The 20,395-nt window shown below is 39.0% G+C and overlaps 1 protein-coding gene across 3 annotated transcripts in view; it reads right to left on the bottom strand.

Moving 5' to 3' along the window:
• Positions 1-1,119: 1,119 nt before the first annotated feature.
• arhgef3 (Rho guanine nucleotide exchange factor (GEF) 3) overlaps positions 1,120-20,395 on the bottom strand; it is a 166,109-nt gene continuing 146,833 nt past the window's right edge. For all 3 annotated transcript variants that reach the window (XM_052526491.1, XM_052526493.1, XM_052526492.1), the window contains one exon: positions 1,120-4,065. In XM_052526491.1, coding sequence (XP_052382451.1) covers positions 3,638-4,065 — 428 coding nt within the window. In that variant the 3' untranslated portion in view covers positions 1,120-3,637. The remainder of the gene's footprint in view (positions 4,066-20,395) is intronic.

Below are 20,395 nucleotides of genomic sequence, written 5' to 3' on the forward strand. Positions count from 1 at the left end.
CAATGCCTGTAAACCCACCAATAAGGCTTTCTCTCTGGGGAACAGGGGCATTGTGTCTAGCCTGGTCCCAGATCTGTTTGCGCTCTTGGCCTGACAATTCCATAAGGAGTTGTAAAGAAAGCAAAAACAAACTGACATCCAAACTAACGTGTGTCTGTCTTCTCCTTGGTCTGATTGCATGTGATTGCATCATGACAAATGGGAATTAAAGCAACCATTTAACCAGGGCTCAGGGGACATACACCAACACACTTGTCTGATTAGGCCTTTCTCACCTGTGGTAGCCTTCTAAGAGGGCCCCAGCCACTACTATTGGCTAAGAGAGGCCCCATGAGGAGGGGTAATCAGCATCTCCAACAGTTGGGCCATTAAGGGTGTTCCATGCCATGACGGTATAATTCACTCTCTTTGTGTATCATGTTTACCAATATAGTTGAGGCATTTTACACAAAAAAAATCCTCTAATCTTATACATTGTTGTAATTCTTTCTAAATATCTAATTTAACTGTACTGTATACAATAATATTAATATGTATATATGAATAGTGTGAAAATAGTATAATTTTTTGTCACTTGGTGTCTTTCTTATATATATAACTCTTATTGTTTGTTTGTTTCTTTTTATTTAATGTAATATCTTATGTTGTTGTTGTTGTCTAGTACTGTTCTGTACATTGTCATGTATTTGTATGTTTTCTGTGGACCCTGCAGGAAGAGAAGCAGCTGCATGTGCAGTAGCTAATGGGGACTAAACTCTCATTATATTTGTAGTAATACATTGTGTGACCCTGTAAAACAACACATTTCATTGCACCTACCCGGTGTATGTGACAATAAAACACTTGTATTTGTTATTATTTTGACTAACATGTCGTTACACAGAGGGATTTAAATGTGGTAAAATCACAACTGCAGTATCTTGTCATGAGTCTAGCAAGCATCTGCTAAGGTATTGATGTACTGTCATGTATTGTAAAAATCTTATCAGTGAAATAGCGATTGCATTTTATAGCTAGAAATGGACTTTCTTGATCACAGCTACATGGGAAAAATGATAAGTCATTACATGGAATATAGCTTAATATCACAACAGACCATAATAAACATGACAAATATGGTTTGGTTCATATCTTTTATTTGGTACAGTCTAAATTCCATTAGGTTATACATGTTCATGTCAATCTTTTTCAGTCAGTACATATATCATATGTCAATATAGTCTCTTTTCCTTTCAAGTCCATGTGTCTGAAGGTTTACATAGCCTACAGCCACATAAGTAGCTAGTTCTGAAACCCTTCTTTTCCAGTCTTGTTCTTTAGGCCCTTTCCAGTCCCATATCTCCCTGTACAACCATAATCTCACCTCTAGTCTCCAGCATGAACCAAACAAAAGCATATAACATTAATTCATAGAAAAAATTACTATAAATAGACATCCTAAAGAATACATTTCAATACATTTCTTTAAAAAACAAAACAATAAAAGAATATACTGTATTTTGGATATTTCTTTTAGTAATTACTTGGTCAAACGGATTCCTTTTTTAACACATGACATTCTATTCAAATGAAAGAGAACATGAGGCCCCACAAGTAAACTTGCACAAGATTATAATTACCCGACACGTACACATTTTTGCCAATGATTTATCAGTCCTAGTTTATCAGTTCAACACAGAGAGCACCCAGTGACAGAGGACTGGTCTGAGTTTAGCTATGACACATGCAACTACTTCTTTAAACCATACAAACGTCTCAGCATCGCTTTTTACAAAAATTACCAGTGAGTAAAGAACTTTGTGGGTGATAAAAACCTGACACTACTAAAACACACTAAAAGTAATGAATTGAATACTGTTTTTAATACAAAGCTTCTGTGTAAGACATTGACTCTTAACACCACGGAGAATCTTGCTTCCTCCAGGAAGGGCTGTTTACTTGCTGTAAAATGCTTCTGTTCCCACTTCCTTCTTGTGGAGAAATAGGTGGTCCTATCATTTTTTTTAAACTCATATTAATTTAAAGTAAAAAAAATGGTCACATGCGCAGAATACAACAGGTGTAGACTACAGTGACTGCTCACTTATGAGCCCTTTCCCACCAATGCAGAATTTAACTTTAGACAGGATATAAAAAATAAACACCCAATTAATCAAACCAGCTTGAGCCACCAATAATAACAGCTCGCCCCTCTGAGTGATGTGTTTATACTAGGTTACATGACCAAGAGGCCAGTTCTAGATGCCAATTGCTGACCTCTGGAACGCCCTAGATCTGGAACGCCCTAGATCTGGAACGCCCTAGATCTGGAACGCCATAGATCTGGAACGCCATAGATCTGGAACGCCCTAGATCTGGAACACCATAGATCTGGAACGCCATAGATCTGGAACGCCATAGATCTGGAACGCCATAGATCTGGAACGCCATAGATCTGGAACGCCATAGATCTGGAACGCCATAGATCTGGAACACCATAGTTCTGGAACGCCATAGATCTGGAACGCCATAGATCTGGAACGCCATAGATCTGGAACGCCCTAGATCTGGAACGCCATAGATCTGGAACGCCATAGATCTGGAACACCATAGTTCTGGAACGCCATAGTTCTGGAATGCCCTAGATCTGGAACACCATAGTTCTGGAACGCCCTAGATCTGGAACGCCATAGATCTGGAATGCCATAGATCTGGAACACCATAGATCTGGAACACTATAGTTCTGGATCGCCATAGTTCTGGAACGCCATAGTTCTGGAACGCCCTAGATCTGGAACACCATAGTTCTGGAACGCCCTAGATCTGGAACACCATAGTTCTGGAACGCCATAGTTCTGGAACACCATAGTTCTGGAGCGCCATAGTTCTGGAACACCATAGTTCTGGAACTCCCTAGTTCTGGAACGCCATAGTTCTGGAACTCCCTAGTTCTGGAACATCATAGTTCTGGCCAAGATGTGGGAAGAATCTGTAGCAAACAACTATGCCCCATTAACACTGTTGTAACCCATCCTTAACAAAATAAACTCCATGTCAAGTCCTAACAACAACAACAACAACAACATATCATCATATTGATTGTCTTTGAAAACATTCTTCTGGTCATTTTGACTGGGTCAATTATTGCAAACGCAACAGGTTCTCTAGATTCCTACATACAATATATTCTATATATATAAAAAGAATATCATCCATGTATTCTCTTTGCTCTGGGAGACCACAGTAGTAGTGCAGTGGGATAAGAGGTGATGGCAGTGTATCTAATTGTGGTGAGAAGGTGATGAGAGGAGCCTGTCTGTAGGGTAGGAGAACTCCGCCCACAGCAGAGGTCAAGAGTCAGAGCAGGAGCAACAACAACAATACTGTCCTGAGGTCCCAGTCATGGCTGCCTTCCTCTCCATGTAGACCTCCATAGTAGACCTGCCAGTCACAGCTAAGACACATGGATACCACTGCTCTAGACTACACCACTGTCTCATAGAAAGAAAGTTAAGAGAAAAACAACAAATGAAAAAAAGGGGTAGAGAAAAGAAGTGCTCTACAATATCCACCCACTGTGTTGCCTCCCTCCCGCATATAAAGAACATCGCCAGGTTACCACCAATACTGCCCAGGTGTAGCCTTGACACCCCAATGGTCACACTTCTGCTGGCCTGCTGCTGCTACTAGAGTCTGTTTGGTCCATCTGGGCAGAGCCAGGCCAGCCTGTGGTGGAGTTAGAAGCCTCGGCCGTGTCCATGTCCATGCTACAATCTGGAGAGTCTACAGACGAGTCACTGTCATTGTGGTCCATGCTCTCTGGCTGGGGGGACAGTGCTCTTGAGAGGGGAGGTGTTGTAGGACTCAGAGGTCTCTGGGGGCTGAGTAGGCTTGGACGGGGGTCTGGGTCACTGCTACTGGTTCCCACCCCGACAGGAATCCCCACCCCCACGGCCGACTCAGCGGCTCCTTTGGCCTGGCGGATGCAGTTGAGCCACTGCTGTTTGTTGAAGGCATCGCTGGCTTGGAACGAGTGGGACTGGAGCTGGCCGCCACTATAAAACGACACTCTGAAGAAGTTTTTGGCTGATGTGGGAAAGGAGAGGAGAGATGAAGTTAGATACAGGCTGATTCCAAGTTAATGACCACATTATTAATAGGATAGGGGTGTCAGGCTCTAGTTATTATTAATAGGATAGGGGTGTCAGGCTCTAGTTATTATTAATAGGATAGGGGTGTCAGGCTCTAGTTATTATTAATAGGATAGGGGTGTCAGGCTCTAGTTATTATTAATAGGATAGGGGTGTCAGGCTGTAGTTATTATTAATAGGATAGGGGTGTCAGGCTCTAGTTATTATTAATAGGATAGGGGTGTCAGGCTCTAGTTATTATTAATAGGATAGGGGTGTCAGGCTCTAGTTATTATTAATAGGATAGGGGTGTCAGGCTCTAGTTATTATTAATAGTATAGGGGTGTCAGGCTCTAGTTATTATTAATAGTATAGGGGTGTCCGGCTCTAGTTATTATTAATAGGATAGGGGTGTCAGGCTCTAGTTATTATTAGTAGGATAGGGGTGTCCGTCTCTAGTTATTATTAATAGGATAGGGGTGTCCGGCTCTAGTTATTATTAATAGGATAGGGGTGTCCGGCTCTAGTTATTATTAATAGGATAGGGGTGTCAGGCTCTAGTTATTATTAATAGGATAGGGGTGTCAGGCTCTAGTTATTATTAATAGGATAGGGGTGTCAGGCTCTAGTTATTATTAATAGGATAGGGGTGTCAGGCTCTAGTTATTATTAATAAGATAGGGGTGTCAGGCTCTAGTTATTATTAATAGGATAGGGGTGTCAGGCTCTAGTTATTATTAATAGGATAGGGGTGTCAGGCTCTAGTTATTATTAATAGGATAGGGGTGTCAGGCTCTAGTTATTATTAATAGGATAGGGGTGTCAGGCTCTAGTTATTATTAAAAGTATAGGGGTGTCAGGCTCTAGTTATTATTAATAGTATAGGGGTGTCCGGCTCTAGTTATTATTAATAGGATAGGGTGTCCGGCTCTAGTTATTATTAATAGGATAGGGGTGTCCGGCTCTAGTTATTATTAATAGGATAGGGGTGTCCGGCTCTAGTTATTATTAATAGGATAGGGGTGTCAGGCTCTAGTTATTATTAATAGGATAGGGGTGTCAGGCTCTAGTTATTATTAATAGGATAGGGGTGTCAGGCTCTAGTTATTATTAATAGGATAGGGGTGTCAGGCTCTAGTTATTATTAATAGGATGTCGCTCTGGATAAGAGCGTCTGCTAAATGACTTAAATGTAATGTAAATGTGTCAGGCTCTAGTTATTATTAATAGGATAGGGGTGTCAGGCTCTAGTTATTATTAATAGTATAGGGGTGTCAGGCTCTAGTTATTATTAATAGGATAGGGGTGTCAGGCTCTAGTTATTATTAATAGTATAGGGGTTTCAGGCTCTAGTTATTATTAATAGGATATGGGTGTCAGGCTCTAGTTATTATTAATAGGATAGGGGTGTCAGGCTCCAGTTATTATTAATAGTATAGGGGTATCAGGCTCTAGTTATTATTAATAGTATAGGGGTGTCAGGCTCCAGTTATTATTAATAGGATAGGGGTGTCAGGCTCCAGTTATTATTAATAGGATAGGGGTGTCAGGCTCTAGTTATTATTAATAGGATAGGGGTGTCAGGCTCTAGTTATTATTAATAGTATAGGGGTGTCAGGTTCTAGTTATTATTAATAGTATAGGGGTGTCCGGCTCTAGTTATTATTAATAGGATAGGGGTGTCAGGCTCTAGTTATTATTAGTAGGATAGGGGTGTCCGTCTCTAGTTATTATTAATAGGATAGGGGTGTCCGGCTCTAGTTTATTAATAGGATAGGGGTGTCCGGCTCTAGTTATTATTAATAGGATAGGGGGGTCCGGCTCTAGTTATTATTAATAGGATAGGGGTGTCAGGCTCTAGTTATTATTAATAGGATAGGGGTGTCAGGCTCTAGTTATTATTAATAGGATAGGGGTGTCAGGCTCTAGTTATTATTAATAGGATAGGGGTGTCAGGCTCTAGTTATTATTAATAGGATAGGGGTGTCAGGCTCTAGGTATTATTAATAGGATAGGGGTGTCAGGCTCTAGTTATTATTAATAGGATAGGGGTGTCCGGCTCTAGTTATTATTAATAGGATAGGGGTGTCAGGCTCTAGTTATTATTAAAAGTATAGGGGTGTCAGGCTCTAGTTATTATTAATAGTATAGGGGTGTCCGGCTCTAGTTATTATTAATAGGATAGGGGTGTCCGGCTCTAGTTATTATTAATAGGATAGGGGTGTCCGGCTCTAGTTATTATTAATAGGATAGGGGTGTCCGGCTCTACTTATTATTAATAGGATAGGGGTGTCAGGCTCTAGTTATTATTAATAGGATAGGGGTGTCAGGCTCTAGTTATTATTAATAGGATAGGGGTGTCAGGCTCTAGTTATTATTAATAGGATAGGGGTGTCAGGCTCTAGTTATTATTAATAGGATGTCGCTCTGGATAAGAGCGTCTGCTAAATGACTTAAATGTAATGTAAATGTGTCAGGCTCTAGTTATTATTAATAGGATAGGGGTGTCAGGCTCTAGTTATTATTAATAGTATAGGGGTGTCAGGCTCTAGTTATTATTAATAGGATAGGGGTGTCAGGCTCTAGTTATTATTAATAGTATAGGGGTTTCAGGCTCTAGTTATTATTAATAGGATATGGGTGTCAGGCTCTAGTTATTATTAATAGGATAGGGGTGTCAGGCTCCAGTTATTATTAATAGTATAGGGGTATCAGGCTCCAGTTATTATTAATAGTATAGGGGTGTCAGGCTCCAGTTATTATTAATAGGATAGGGGTGTCAGGCTCCAGTTATTATTAATAGGATAGGGGTGTCAGGCTCTAGTTATTATTAATAGGATAGGGGTGTCAGGCTCCAGTTATTATTAATAGGATAGGGGTGTCAGGCTCTAGTTATTATTAATAGGATAGGGGTGTCAGGCTCCAGTTATTATTAATAGGATAGGGGTGTCAGGCTCTAGTTATTATTAATAGGATAGGGGTGTCAGGCTCCAGTTATTATTAATAGGATAGGGGTGTCAGGCTCCAGTTATTATTAATAGGATAGGGGTGTCAGGCTCTAGTTATTATTAATAGGATAGGGGTGTCAGGCTCCAGTTATTATTAATAGTATAGGGGTGTCAGGCTCCAGTTATTATTAATAGTATAGGGGTGTCAGGCTCCAGTTATTATTAATAGGATAGGGGTGTCAGGCTCCAGTTATTATTAATAGGATAGGGGTGTCAGGCTCTAGTTATTATTAATAGGATAGGGGTGTCAGGCTCCAGTTATTATTAATAGGATAGGGGTGTCAGGCTCTAGTTATTATTAATAGGATAGGGGTGTCAGGCTCCAGTTATTATTAATAGGATAGGGGTGTCAGGCTCTAGTTATTATTAATAGGATAAGGGTGTCAGGCTCTAGTTATTATTAATAGGATAGGGGTGTCAGGCTCTAGTTATTATTAATAGGATAGGGGTGTCAGGCTCTAGTTATTATTAATAGGATAGGGGTGTCAGGCTCCAGTTATTATTAATAGGATAGGGGTGTCAGGCTCTAGTTATTATTAATAGGATAGGGGTGTCAGGCTCTAGTTATTATTAATAGGATAGGGCTGTCAGGCTCTAGTTATTATTAATAGGATAGGGGTGTCAGGCTCTAGTTATTATTAATAGGATAGGGGTGTCAGGCTCTAGTTATTATTAATAGGATAGGGGTGTCAGGCTCTAGTTATTATTAATAGGATAGGGGTTTCAGGCTCTAGTTATTATTAATAGGATAGGGGTGTCAGGCTCTAGTTATTATTAATAGGATAGGGGTGTCAGGCTCCAGTTATTATTAATAGTATAGGGGTGTCAGGCTCCAGTTATTATTAATAGTATAGGGGTGTCAGGCTCTAGTTATTATTAATAGGATAGGGGCGTCAGGCTCTAGTTATTATTAATAGTATAGGGGTGTCAGGCTCTAGTTATTATTAATAGTATAGGGGTGTCCGGCTCTAGTTATTATTAATAGGATAGGGGTGTCAGGCTCTAGTTATTATTAGTAGGATAGGGGTGTCCGTCTCTAGTTATTATTAATAGGATAGGGGTGTCCGGCTCTAGTTATTATTAATAGGATAGGGGTGTCAGGCTCTAGTTATTATTAGTAGGATAGGGGTGTCCGTCTCTAGTTATTATTAATAGGATAGGGGTGTCCGGCTCTAGTTATTATTAATAGGATAGGGGGTCCGGCTCTAGTTATTATTAATAGGATAGGGTGTCAGGCTCTAGTTATTATTAATAGGATAGGGTGTCAGGCTCTAGTTATTATTAATAGGATAGGGGTGTCAGGCTCTAGTTATTATTAATAGGATAGGGGTGTCAGGCTCTAGTTATTATTAATAAGATAGGGGTGTCAGGCTCTAGTTATTATTAATAGGATAGGGGTGTCAGGCTCTAGTTATTATTAATAGGATAGGGGTGTCAGGCTCTAGTTATTATTAATAGGATAGGGGTGTCCGGCTCTAGTTATTATTAATAGGATAGGGGTGTCCGGCTCTAGTTATTATTAATAGGATAGGGGTGTCCGGCTCTAGTTATTATTAATAGGATAGGGGTGTCCGGCTCTAGTTATTATTAATAGGATAGGGGTGTCAGGCTCTAGTTATTATTAATAGGATAGGGGTGTCAGGCTCTAGTTATTATTAATAGGATAGGGGTGTCAGGCTCTAGTTATTATTAATAGGATAGGGGTGTCAGGCTCTAGTTATTATTAATAGGATGTCGCTCTGGATAAGAGCGTCTGCTAAATGACTTAAATGTAATGTAAATGTGTCAGGCTCTAGTTATTATTAATAGGATAGGGGTGTCAGGCTCTAGTTATTATTAATAGTATAGGGGTGTCAGGCTCTAGTTATTATTAATAGGATAGGGGTGTCAGGCTCTAGTTATTATTAATAGTATAGGGGTGTCAGGCTCTAGTTATTATTAATAGGATAGGGGTGTCAGGCTCTAGTTATTATTAATAGTATAGGGGTTTCAGGCTCTAGTTATTATTAATAGGATATGGGTGTCAGGCTCTAGTTATTATTAATAGGATAGGGGTGTCAGGCTCCAGTTATTATTAATAGTATAGGGGTATCAGGCTCCAGTTATTATTAATAGTATAGGGGTGTCAGGCTCCAGTTATTATTAATAGGATAGGGGTGTCAGGCTCCAGTTATTATTAATAGGATAGGGGTGTCAGGCTCTAGTTATTATTAATAGGATAGGGTGTCAGGCTCCAGTTATTATTAATAGGATAGGGGTGTCAGGCTCTAGTTATTATTAATAGGATAGGGGTGTCAGGCTCCAGTTATTATTAATAGGATAGGGGTGTCAGGCTCTAGTTATTATTAATAGGATAGGGGTGTCCGGCTCTACTTATTATTAATAGGATAGGGGTGTCAGGCTCTAGTTATTATTAATAGGATAGGGGTGTCAGGCTCTAGTTATTATTAATAGGATAGGGGTGTCAGGCTCTAGTTATTATTAATAGGATAGGGGTGTCAGGCTCTAGTTATTATTAATAGGATGTCGCTCTGGATAAGAGCGTCTGCTAAATGACTTAAATGTAATGTAAATGTGTCAGGCTCTAGTTATTATTAATAGGATAGGGGTGTCAGGCTCTAGTTATTATTAATAGTATAGGGGTGTCAGGCTCTAGTTATTATTAATAGGATAGGGGTGTCAGGCTCTAGTTATTATTAATAGTATAGGGGTTTCAGGCTCTAGTTATTATTAATAGGATATGGGTGTCAGGCTCTAGTTATTATTAATAGGATAGGGGTGTCAGGCTCCAGTTATTATTAATAGTATAGGGGTATCAGGCTCCAGTTATTATTAATAGTATAGGGTGTCAGGCTCCAGTTATTATTAATAGGATAGGGGTGTCAGGCTCCAGTTATTATTAATAGGATAGGGTGTCAGGCTCTAGTTATTATTAATAGGATAGGGGTGTCAGGCTCCAGTTATTATTAATAGGATAGGGGTGTCAGGCTCTAGTTATTATTAATAGGATAGGGTGTCAGGCTCCAGTTATTATTAATAGGATAGGGGTGTCAGGCTCTAGTTATTATTAATAGGATAGGGGTGTCAGGCTCCAGTTATTATTAATAGGATAGGGGTGTCAGGCTCCAGTTATTATTAATAGGATAGGGGTGTCAGGCTCTAGTTATTATTAATAGGATAGGGGTGTCAGGCTCCAGTTATTATTAATAGTATAGGGTGTCAGGCTCCAGTTATTATTAATAGTATAGGGGTGTCAGGCTCCAGTTATTATTAATAGGATAGGGGTGTCAGGCTCCAGTTATTATTAATAGGATAGGGTGTCAGGCTCTAGTTATTATTAATAGGATAGTGTCAGGCTCCAGTTATTATTAATAGGATAGGGGTGTCAGGCTCTAGTTATTATTAATAGGATAGGGTGTCAGGCTCCAGTTATTATTAATAGGATAGGGGTGTCAGGCTCTAGTTATTATTAATAGGATAAGGGTGTCAGGCTCTAGTTATTATTAATAGGATAGGGGTGTCAGGCTCTAGTTATTATTAATAGGATAGGGGTGTCAGGCTCTAGTTATTATTAATAGGATAGGGGTGTCAGGCTCCAGTTATTATTAATAGGATAGGGGTGTCAGGCTCTAGTTATTATTAATAGGATAGGGTGTCAGGCTCTAGTTATTATTAATAGGATAGGGCTGTCAGGCTCTAGTTATTATTAATAGGATAGGGGTGTCAGGCTCTAGTTATTATTAATAGGATAGGGTGCCAGGCTCTAGTTATTATTAATAGGATAGGGGTGTCAGGCTCTAGTTATTAATAGGATAGGGGTTTCAGGCTCTAGTTATTATTAATAGGATAGGGGTGTCAGGCTCTAGTTATTATTAATAGGATAGGGGTGTCAGGCTCCAGTTATTATTAATAGTATAGGGGTGTTAGGCTCCAGTTATTATTAATAGTATAGGGGTGTCAGGCTCTAGTTATTATTAATAGGATAGGGGTGTCAGGCTCTAGTTATTATTAATAGTATAGGGGTGTCAGGCTCTAGTTATTATTAATAGTATAGGGGTGTCCGGCTCTAGTTATTATTAATAGGATAGGGGTGTCAGGCTCTAGTTATTATTAGTAGGATAGGGTGTCCGTCTCTAGTTATTATTAATAGGATAGGGTGTCCGGCTCTAGTTATTATTAATAGGATAGGGGTGTCAGGCTCTAGTTATTATTAGTAGGATAGGGTGTCCGTCTCTAGTTATTATTAATAGGATAGGGGTGTCCGGCTCTAGTTATTATTAATAGGATAGGGGTCCGGCTCTAGTTATTATTAATAGGATAGGGGTGTCAGGCTCTAGTTATTATTAATAGGATAGGGTGTCAGGCTCTAGTTATTATTAATAGGATAGGGGTGTCAGGCTCTAGTTATTATTAATAGGATAGGGGTGTCAGGCTCTAGTTATTATTAATAGGATAGGGGTGTCAGGCTCTAGTTATTATTAATAGGATAGGGGTGTCAGGCTCTAGTTATTATTAATAGGATAGGGGTGTCAGGCTCTAGTTATTATTAATAGGATAGGGGTGTCCGGCTCTAGTTATTAATAGGATAGGGGTGTCCGGCTCTAGTTATTATTAATAGGATAGTGTCCGGCTCTAGTTATTATTAATAGGATAGGGTGTCCGGCTCTAGTTATTATTATAGGATAGGGGTGTCAGGCTCTAGTTATTATTAATAGGATAGGGTGTCAGGCTCTAGTTATTATTAATAGGATAGGGGTGTCAGGCTCTAGTTATTATTAATAGGTCGCTCTGGATAAGAGCGGTGACTTAAATGTAATGTAAATGTGTCAGGCTCTAGTTATTATTAATAGGATAGGGTGTCAGGCTCTAGTTATTATTAATAGTATAGGGGTGTCAGGCTCTAGTTATTATTAATAGGATAGGGTGTCAGGCTCTTTAATAGTATAGGGGTGTCAGGCTCTAGTTATTATTAATAGGATAGGGGTGTCAGGCTCTAGTTATTATTAATAGTATAGGGGTTTCAGGCTCTAGTTATTATTAATAGGATATGGGTGTCAGGCTCTAGTTATTATTAATAGGATAGGGGTGTCAGGCTCCAGTTATTATTAATAGTATAGGGTGTCAGGCTCCAGTTATTATTAATAGTATAGTGTCAGGCTAGTTATTATTAATAGGATAGGGTGTCAGGCTCCAGTTATTATTAATAGGATAGGGGTGTCAGGCTCTAGTTATTATTAATAGGATAGGGTGTCAGGCTCCAGTTATTATTAATAGGATAGGGGTGTCAGGCTCTAGTTATTATTAATAGGATAGTGTCATTATTATTAATAGGATAGGGGTGTCAGGCTCTAGTTATTATTAATAGGATAGGGGTGTCAGGCTCCAGTTATTATTAATAGGATAGTGTCAGGCTCCATATTATTAATAGGATAGGGTGTCAGGCTCTAGTTATTATTAATAGGATAGGGGTGTCAGGCTCTAGTTATTATTAATAGGATAGGGGTGTCAGGCTCCAGTTATTATTAATAGTATAGGGGTGTCAGGCTCCAGTTATTATTAATAGGATAGGGGTGTCAGGCTCCAGTTATTATTAATAGGATAGGGGTGTCAGGCTCTAGTTATTATTAATAGGATAGGGTGTCAGGCTCCAGTTATTATTAATAGGATAGGGTGTCAGGCTCTAGTTATTATTAATAGGATAGGGTGTCAGGCTCTAGTTATTATTAATAGGATAGGGTGTCAGGCTCTAGTTATTATTAATAGGATAGGGGTGTCAGGCTCTAGTTATTATTAATAGGATAGGGGTGTCAGGCTCTAGTTATTATTAATAGGATAGGGGTGTCAGGCTCTAGTTATTATTAATAGGATAGGGGTGTCCGGCTCTAGTTATTATTAATAGGATAGGGGTGTCCGGCTCTAGTTATTATTAATAGGATAGGGGTGTCCGGCTCTAGTTATTATTAATAGGATAGGGGTGTCAGGCTCTAGTTATTATTAATAGGATAGGGGTGTCAGGCTCTAGTTATTATTAATAGGATAGGGGTGTCAGGCTCTAGTTATTATTAATAGGATAGGGGTGTCAGGCTCTAGTTATTATTAATAGGATAGGGTGTCAGGCTCTAGTTATTATTAATAGGATGTCGCTCTGGATAAGAGCGTCTGCTAAATGACTTAAATGTAATGTAAATGTGTCAGGCTCTAGTTATTATTAATAGGATAGGGGTGTCAGGCTCTAGTTATTATTAATAGTATAGGGGTGTCAGGCTCTAGTTATTATTAATAGGATAGGGTGTCAGGCTCTAGTTATTATTAATAGTATAGGGGTTTCAGGCTCTAGTTATTATTAATAGGATATGGGTGTCAGGCTCTAGTTATTATTAATAGGATAGGGGTGTCAGGCTCCAGTTATTATTAATAGTATAGGGGTATCAGGCTCCAGTTATTATTAATAGTATAGGGTGTCAGGCTCCAGTTATTATTAATAGGATAGGGGTGTCAGGCTCCAGTTATTATTAATAGGATAGGGGTGTCAGGCTCTAGTTATTATTAATAGGATAGGGGTGTCAGGCTCCAGTTATTATTAATAGGATAGGGGTGTCAGGCTCTAGTTATTATTAATAGGATAGGGGTGTCAGGCTCCAGTTATTATTAATAGGATAGTGTCAGGCTCTAGTTATTATTAATAGGATAGGGGTGTCAGGCTCCAGTTATTATTAATAGGATAGGGGTGTCAGGCTCCAGTTATTATTAATAGGATAGGGGTGTCAGGCTCTAGTTATTATTAATAGGATAGGGGTGTCAGGCTCCAGTTATTATTAATAGTATAGGGTGTCAGGCTCCAGTTATTATTAATAGGATAGGGGTGTCAGGCTCCAGTTATTATTAATAGGATAGGGGTGTCAGGCTCCAGTTATTATTAATAGGATAGGGGTGTCAGGCTCTAGTTATTATTAATAGGATAGGGGTGTCAGGCTCTAGTTATTATTAATAGGATAGGGGTGTCAGGCTCTAGTTATTATTAATAGGATAGGGTGTCAGGCTCTAGTTATTATTAATAGGATAGGGGTGTCAGGCTCTAGTTATTATTAATAGGATAGGGTGTCAGGCTCTAGTTATTATTAATAGGATAGGGGTGTCAGGCTCTAGTTATTATTATTATAGGGGTAAGGCTCTGGTTATTATTAATAGGATAGGGTGTCAGGCTCCAGTTATTATTAATAGGATAGGGGTGTCAGGCTCTAGTTATTATTAATAGGATAGGGGTGTCAGGCTCTAGTTATTATTAATAGGATAGGGGTGTCAGGCTCTAGTTATTATTAATAGGATAGGGTGTCAGGCTCTAGTTATTATTAGTAGGGTGTCAGGCTCTAGTTATTATAATAGGATTAGTTATTATTAATAGGATAGGGGTGTCAGGCTCTAGTTATTATTAATAGGATAGGGGTGTCAGGCTCTAGTTATTATTAATAGGATAGGGTGTCAGGCTCTAGTTATTATTAATAGGATAGGGGTGTCAGGCTCTAGTTATTATTAATAGGATAGGGTGTCAGGCTCCAGTTATTATTAATAGGATAGGGTGTCAGGCTCTAGTTATTATTAATAGGATAGGGGTGTCAGGCTCTGTTATTATTAATAGGATAGGGTGTCAGGCTCTAGTTATTATTAATAGGATAGGGGTGTCAGGCTCTAGTTATTATTAATAGGATAGGGGTGTCAGGCTCTAGTTATTATTAATAGGATAGGGGTGTCAGGCTCTAGTTATTATTAATAGGATAGGGGTGTCAGGCTCTAGTTATTATTAATAGGATAGGGTGTCAGGCTCTAGTTATTATTAATAGGATAGGGTGTCAGGCTCTAGTTATTATTAATAGTATAGGGGTGTCAGGCTCTAGTTATTATTAATAGGATAGGGGTGTCAGGCTCTAGTTATTATTAATAGGATATAGGGGTGTCAGGCTCTAGTTATTATTAATAGGATAGGGGTGTCAGGCTCCAGTTATTATTAATAGGATAGGGTGTCAGGCTCTAGTTATTATTAATAGGATAGGGTGTCAGGCTCTAGTTATTATTAATAGGATAGGGTGTCAGGCTCTAGTTATTATTAATAGGATAGGGGTGTCAGGCTCTAGTTATTATTAATAGGATAGGGTGTCAGGCTCTAGTTATTATTAATAGGATAGGGGTGTCAGGCTCTAGTTATTATTAATAGGATAGGGTGTCAGGCTCTAGTTATTATTAATAGGATAGGGGTGTCAGGCTCTAGTTATTATTAATAGGATAGGGGTGTCAGGCTCTAGTTATTATTAATAGGATAGGGGTGTCAGGCTCCAGTTATTATTAATAGGATAGGGGTGTCAGGCTCCAGTTATTATTAATAGGATAGGGGTGTCAGGCTCCAGTTATTATTAATAGGATAGGGGTGTCAGGCTCCAGTTATTATTAATAGGATAGGGTGTCAGGCTCTAGTTATTATTAATAGGATAGGGGTGTCAGGCTCTAGTTATTATTAATAGGATAGGGTGTCAGGCTCTAGTTATTATTAATAGGATAGGGGTGTCAGGCTCCAGTTATTATTAATAGGGGGGTGTCAGGCTCCAGGGTGTCAGGCTCTAGTTATTAATAGGATAGGGTGTCAGGCTCCAGTTATTATTAATAGGATAGGGGTGTCAGGCTCCAGTTATTATTAATAGGATAGGGGTGTCAGGCTCCAGTTAAGGATAGGGTGTCAGGCTCTAGTTATTATTAATAGGATAGGGTGTCAGGCTCTAGGGATAGGGTGTCAGGCTCTAGTTATTATTAATAGGATAGGGGTGTCAGGCTCTAGTTATTATTAATAGGATAGGGGTGTCAGGCTCTAGTTATTATTAATAGGATAGGGGTGTCAGGCTCTAGTTATTATTAATAGGATAGGGGTGTCAGGCTCTAGTTATTATTAATAGGATAGGCTCTAGTTATTATTAATAGGATAGGGTGTCAGGCTCAGTTATTATTAATAGGATAGGGGTGTCAGGCTCCAGTTATTATTAATAGGATAGGGGTGTCAGGCTCCAGTTATTATTAATAGGATAGGGGTGTCAGGCTCTAGTTATTATTAATAGGATAGGGTGTCAGGCTCCAGTTATTATTAATAGGATAGGGTGTCAGGCTCTGTTATTATTAAGGATAGTGTCAGGCTCTGTTTATTAATAGGATAGGGGTGTCAGGCTCCAGTTATTATTAATAGGATAGGGGTGTCAGGCTCTAGTTATTATTAATAGGATAGGGGTGTCAGGCTCCAGTTATTATTAATAGTATAGGGTGTCAGGCTCCAGTTATTATTAATAGGATAGGGTGTCAGGCTCTGAGTTATTAATAGGATAGGGTGTCAGGCTCCAGTTATTATTAATAGGATAGGGTGTCAGGCTCTAGTTATTATTAATAGGATAGGGGTGTCAGGCTCCAGTTATTATTAATAGGATAGGGGTGTCAGGCTCAGTTATTATTAGGATAGGGGTGTCAGGCTCTAGTTATTATTAATAGGATAGGGGTGTCAGGCTCTCAGTTATTATTAATAGGATAGGGGTGTCAGGCTCTAGTTATTATTAATAGGATAGGGGTGTCAGGCTCTAGTTATTATTAATAGGATAGGGGTGTCAGGCTCTAGTTATTATTAATAGGATAGGGGTGTCAGGCTCTAGTTATTATTAATAGGATAGTGGTGTCAGGCTCTAGTTATTATTAATAGGATAGGGGTGTCAGGCTCTAGTTATTATTAATAGTAAAGTAAGGCTCTAGTTATTATTAATAGGATAGGGGTGTCAGGCTCTAGTTATTATTATTATTAATAGGATAGGGGTGTCAGGCTCTAGTTATTATTAATAGGATAGGGGTGTCAGGCTCTATAGTGTATTATTAATAGGATAGGGGTGTCAGGCTCTAGTTATTATTAATAGGATAGGGGTGTCAGGCTCTAGTTATTATTAATAGGATAGGGGTGTCCGGCTCTAGTTATTATTAATAGGATAGGGGTGTCAGGCTCTAGTTATTATTAATAGGATAGGGGTGTCCGGCTCTAGTTATTATTAATAGGATCTAGTAGGGTGTCAGGCTCTAGTTATTATTAATAGGATAGGGGTGTCCGCTCTAGTTATTATAGGGTGTCCGGCTCTAGTTATTATTAGGATTCCGGCTCTGTAATTAATAGGATAGGGGTGTCAGGCTCTAGTTATTATTAATAGGATAGGGGTGTCAGGCTCTAGTTATTATTAATAGGATAGGGGTGTCAGGCTCTAGTTATTATTAATAGGATAGGGGTGTCAGGCTCTAGTTATTATTAATAGGATAGGGGTGTCAGGCTCTAGTTATTATTAATAGGATAGGGGTGTCAGGCTCTAGTTATTATTAATAGGATAGGGTGTCAGGCTCTAGTTATTATTAATAGGATAGTGTCAGGCTCTAGTTATTATTAATAGGATAGGGTCAGTGTCAGGCCGGCTCTAGTTATTATTAATAGGATAGGGGTGTCAGGCTCTAGTTATTATTAATAGGATAGGGGTGTCAGGCTCTAGTTATTATTAATAGGATAGGGGTGTCAGGCTCTAGTTATTATTAATAGGATGTCGCTCTGGATAAGAGCGTCTGCTAAATGACTTAAATGTAATGTAAATGTGTCAGGCTCTAGTTATTATTAATAGGATAGGGTGTCAGGCTCTAGTTATTATTAATAGTATAGGGGTGTCAGGCTCTAGTTATTATTAATAGGATAGGGGTGTCAGGCTCTAGTTATTATTAATAGTATAGGGTGTCAGGCTCTAGTTATTATTAATAGGATAGGGTGTCAGGCTCTAGTTATTATTAATAGTATAGGGGTGTCAGGCTCTAGTTATTATTAATAGGATAGGGGTGTCAGGCTCTAGTTATTATTAATAGGATAGGGGTGTCAGGCTCCAGTTATTATTAATAGTATAGGGGTATCAGGCTCCAGTTATTATTAATAGTATAGGGGTGTCAGGCTCCAGTTATTATTAATAGGATAGGGTGTCAGGCTCTAGTTATTATTAATAGGATAGGGGTGTCAGGCTCCAGTTATTATTAATAGGATAGGGGTGTCAGGCTCTAGTTATTATTAATAGGATAGGGGTGTCAGGCTCCAGTTATTATTAATAGGATAGGGGTGTCAGGCTCTAGTTATTATTAATAGGATAGGGGTGTCAGGCTCTAGTTATTATTAATAGGATAGGGTGTCAGGCTCCAGTTATTATTAATAGGATAGGGGTGTCAGGCTCTAGTTATTATTAATAGGATAGGGGTGTCAGGCTCCAGTTATTATTAATAGTATAGGGGTGTCAGGCTCCAGTTATTATTAATAGTATAGGGTGTCAGGCTCCAGTTATTATTAATAGGATAGGGGTGTCAGGCTCCAGTTATTATTAATAGGATAGGGGTGTCAGGCTCTAGTTATTATTAATAGGATAGGGGTGTCAGGCTCCAGTTATTATTAATAGGATAGGGGTGTCAGGCTCTAGTTATTATTAATAGGATAGGGGTGTCAGGCTCTAGTTATTATTAATAGGATAGGGTGTCAGGCTCTAGTTATTATTAATAAGATAGTGTCAGGCTCTAGTTATTATTAATAGGATAGGGGTGTCAGGCTCTAGTTATTATTAATAGGATAGGGTGTCAGGCTCTAGTTATTATTAATAGGATAGGGGTGTCAGGCTCTAGTTATTATTAATAGGATAGGGGTGTCAGGCTCTAGTTATTATTAATAGGATAGGGTGTCCGGCTCTAGTTATTATTAATAGGATAGGGGTGTCCGGCTCTAGTTATTATTAATAGGATAGGGGTGTCCGTCAGGCTAGGGGTGTCAGGCTCTAGTTATTATTATTATAGGGGTTAAGGCTCTAGTTATTATTAATAGGATAGGGGTGTCAGGCTCTAGTTATTATTAATAGGATGTCGCTCTGAGAGCGTCTGCTAAATGACTTAAATGTAATGTAAATGTGTCAGGCTCTAGTTATTATTAATAGGATAGGGGTGTCAGGCTCTAGTTATTATTAATAGTATAGGGGTGTCAGGCTCTAGTTATTATTAATAGGATAGGGGTGTCAGGCTCTAGTTATTATTAATAGTATAGGGTTTCAGGCTCTAGTTATTATTAATAGGATATGGGTGTCAGGCTCTAGTTATTATTAATAGGATAGGGGTGTCAGGCTCCAGTTATTATTAATAGTATAGGGTATCAGGCTCCAGTTATTATTAATAGTATAGGGGTGTCAGGCTCCAGTTATTATTAATAGGATAGGGGTGTCAGGCTCCAGTTATTATTAATAGGATAGGGTGTCAGGCTCTAGTTATTATTAATAGGATAGGGGTGTCAGGCTCCAGTTATTATTAATAGGATAGGGGTGTCAGGCTCTAGTTATTATTAATAGGATAGGGTGTCAGGCTCCAGTTATTATTAATAGGATAGGGGTGTCAGGCTCTAGTTATTATTAATAGGATAGGGGTGTCAGGCTCCAGTTATTATTAATAGGATAGGGGTGTCAGGCTCCAGTTATTATTAATAGGATAGGGGTGTCAGGCTCTAGTTATTATTAATAGGATAGGGGTGTCAGGCTCCAGTTATTATTAATAGTATAGGGTGTCAGGCTCCAGTTATTATTAATAGTATAGGGGTGTCAGGCTCCAGTTATTATTAATAGGATAGTGTCAGGCTCCAGTTATTATTAATAGGATAGGGGTGTCAGGCTCTAGTTATTATTAATAGGATAGGGGTGTCAGGCTCTAGTTATTATTAATAGGATAGGGGTGTCAGGCTCTAGTTATTATTAATAGGATAGGGGTGTCAGGCTCTAGTTATTATTAATAGGATAGGGGTGTCAGGCTCTAGTTATTATTAATAGGATAGTGTCAGGCTCTAGTTATTATTAATAGGATAGGGTGTCAGGCTCTAGTTATTATTAATAGGATAGGGGTGTCAGGCTCTAGTTATTATTAATAGGATAGGGTGTCAGGCTCTAGTTATTATTAATAGGATAGGGGTGTCAGGCTCTGGTTATTATTAATAGGATAGGGGTGTCAGGCTCTAGTTATTATTAATAGGATAGGGGTGTCAGGCTCTAGTTATTATTAATAGGATAGGGGTGTCAGGCTCTAGTTATTATTAATAGGATAGGGTGTCAGGCTCTAGTTATTATTAATAGGATAGGGGTGTCAGGCTCTAGTTATTATTAATAGGATAGGGTGTCAGGCTCTAGTTATTATTAATAGGATAGGGTGTCAGGCTCTAGTTATTAT

This window comes from Oncorhynchus keta, chromosome 10 (genome assembly GCF_023373465.1).
Source record: "Oncorhynchus keta strain PuntledgeMale-10-30-2019 chromosome 10, Oket_V2, whole genome shotgun sequence".
In the NCBI taxonomy this organism is placed as follows: Eukaryota; Metazoa; Chordata; class Actinopteri; order Salmoniformes; family Salmonidae; genus Oncorhynchus; species Oncorhynchus keta.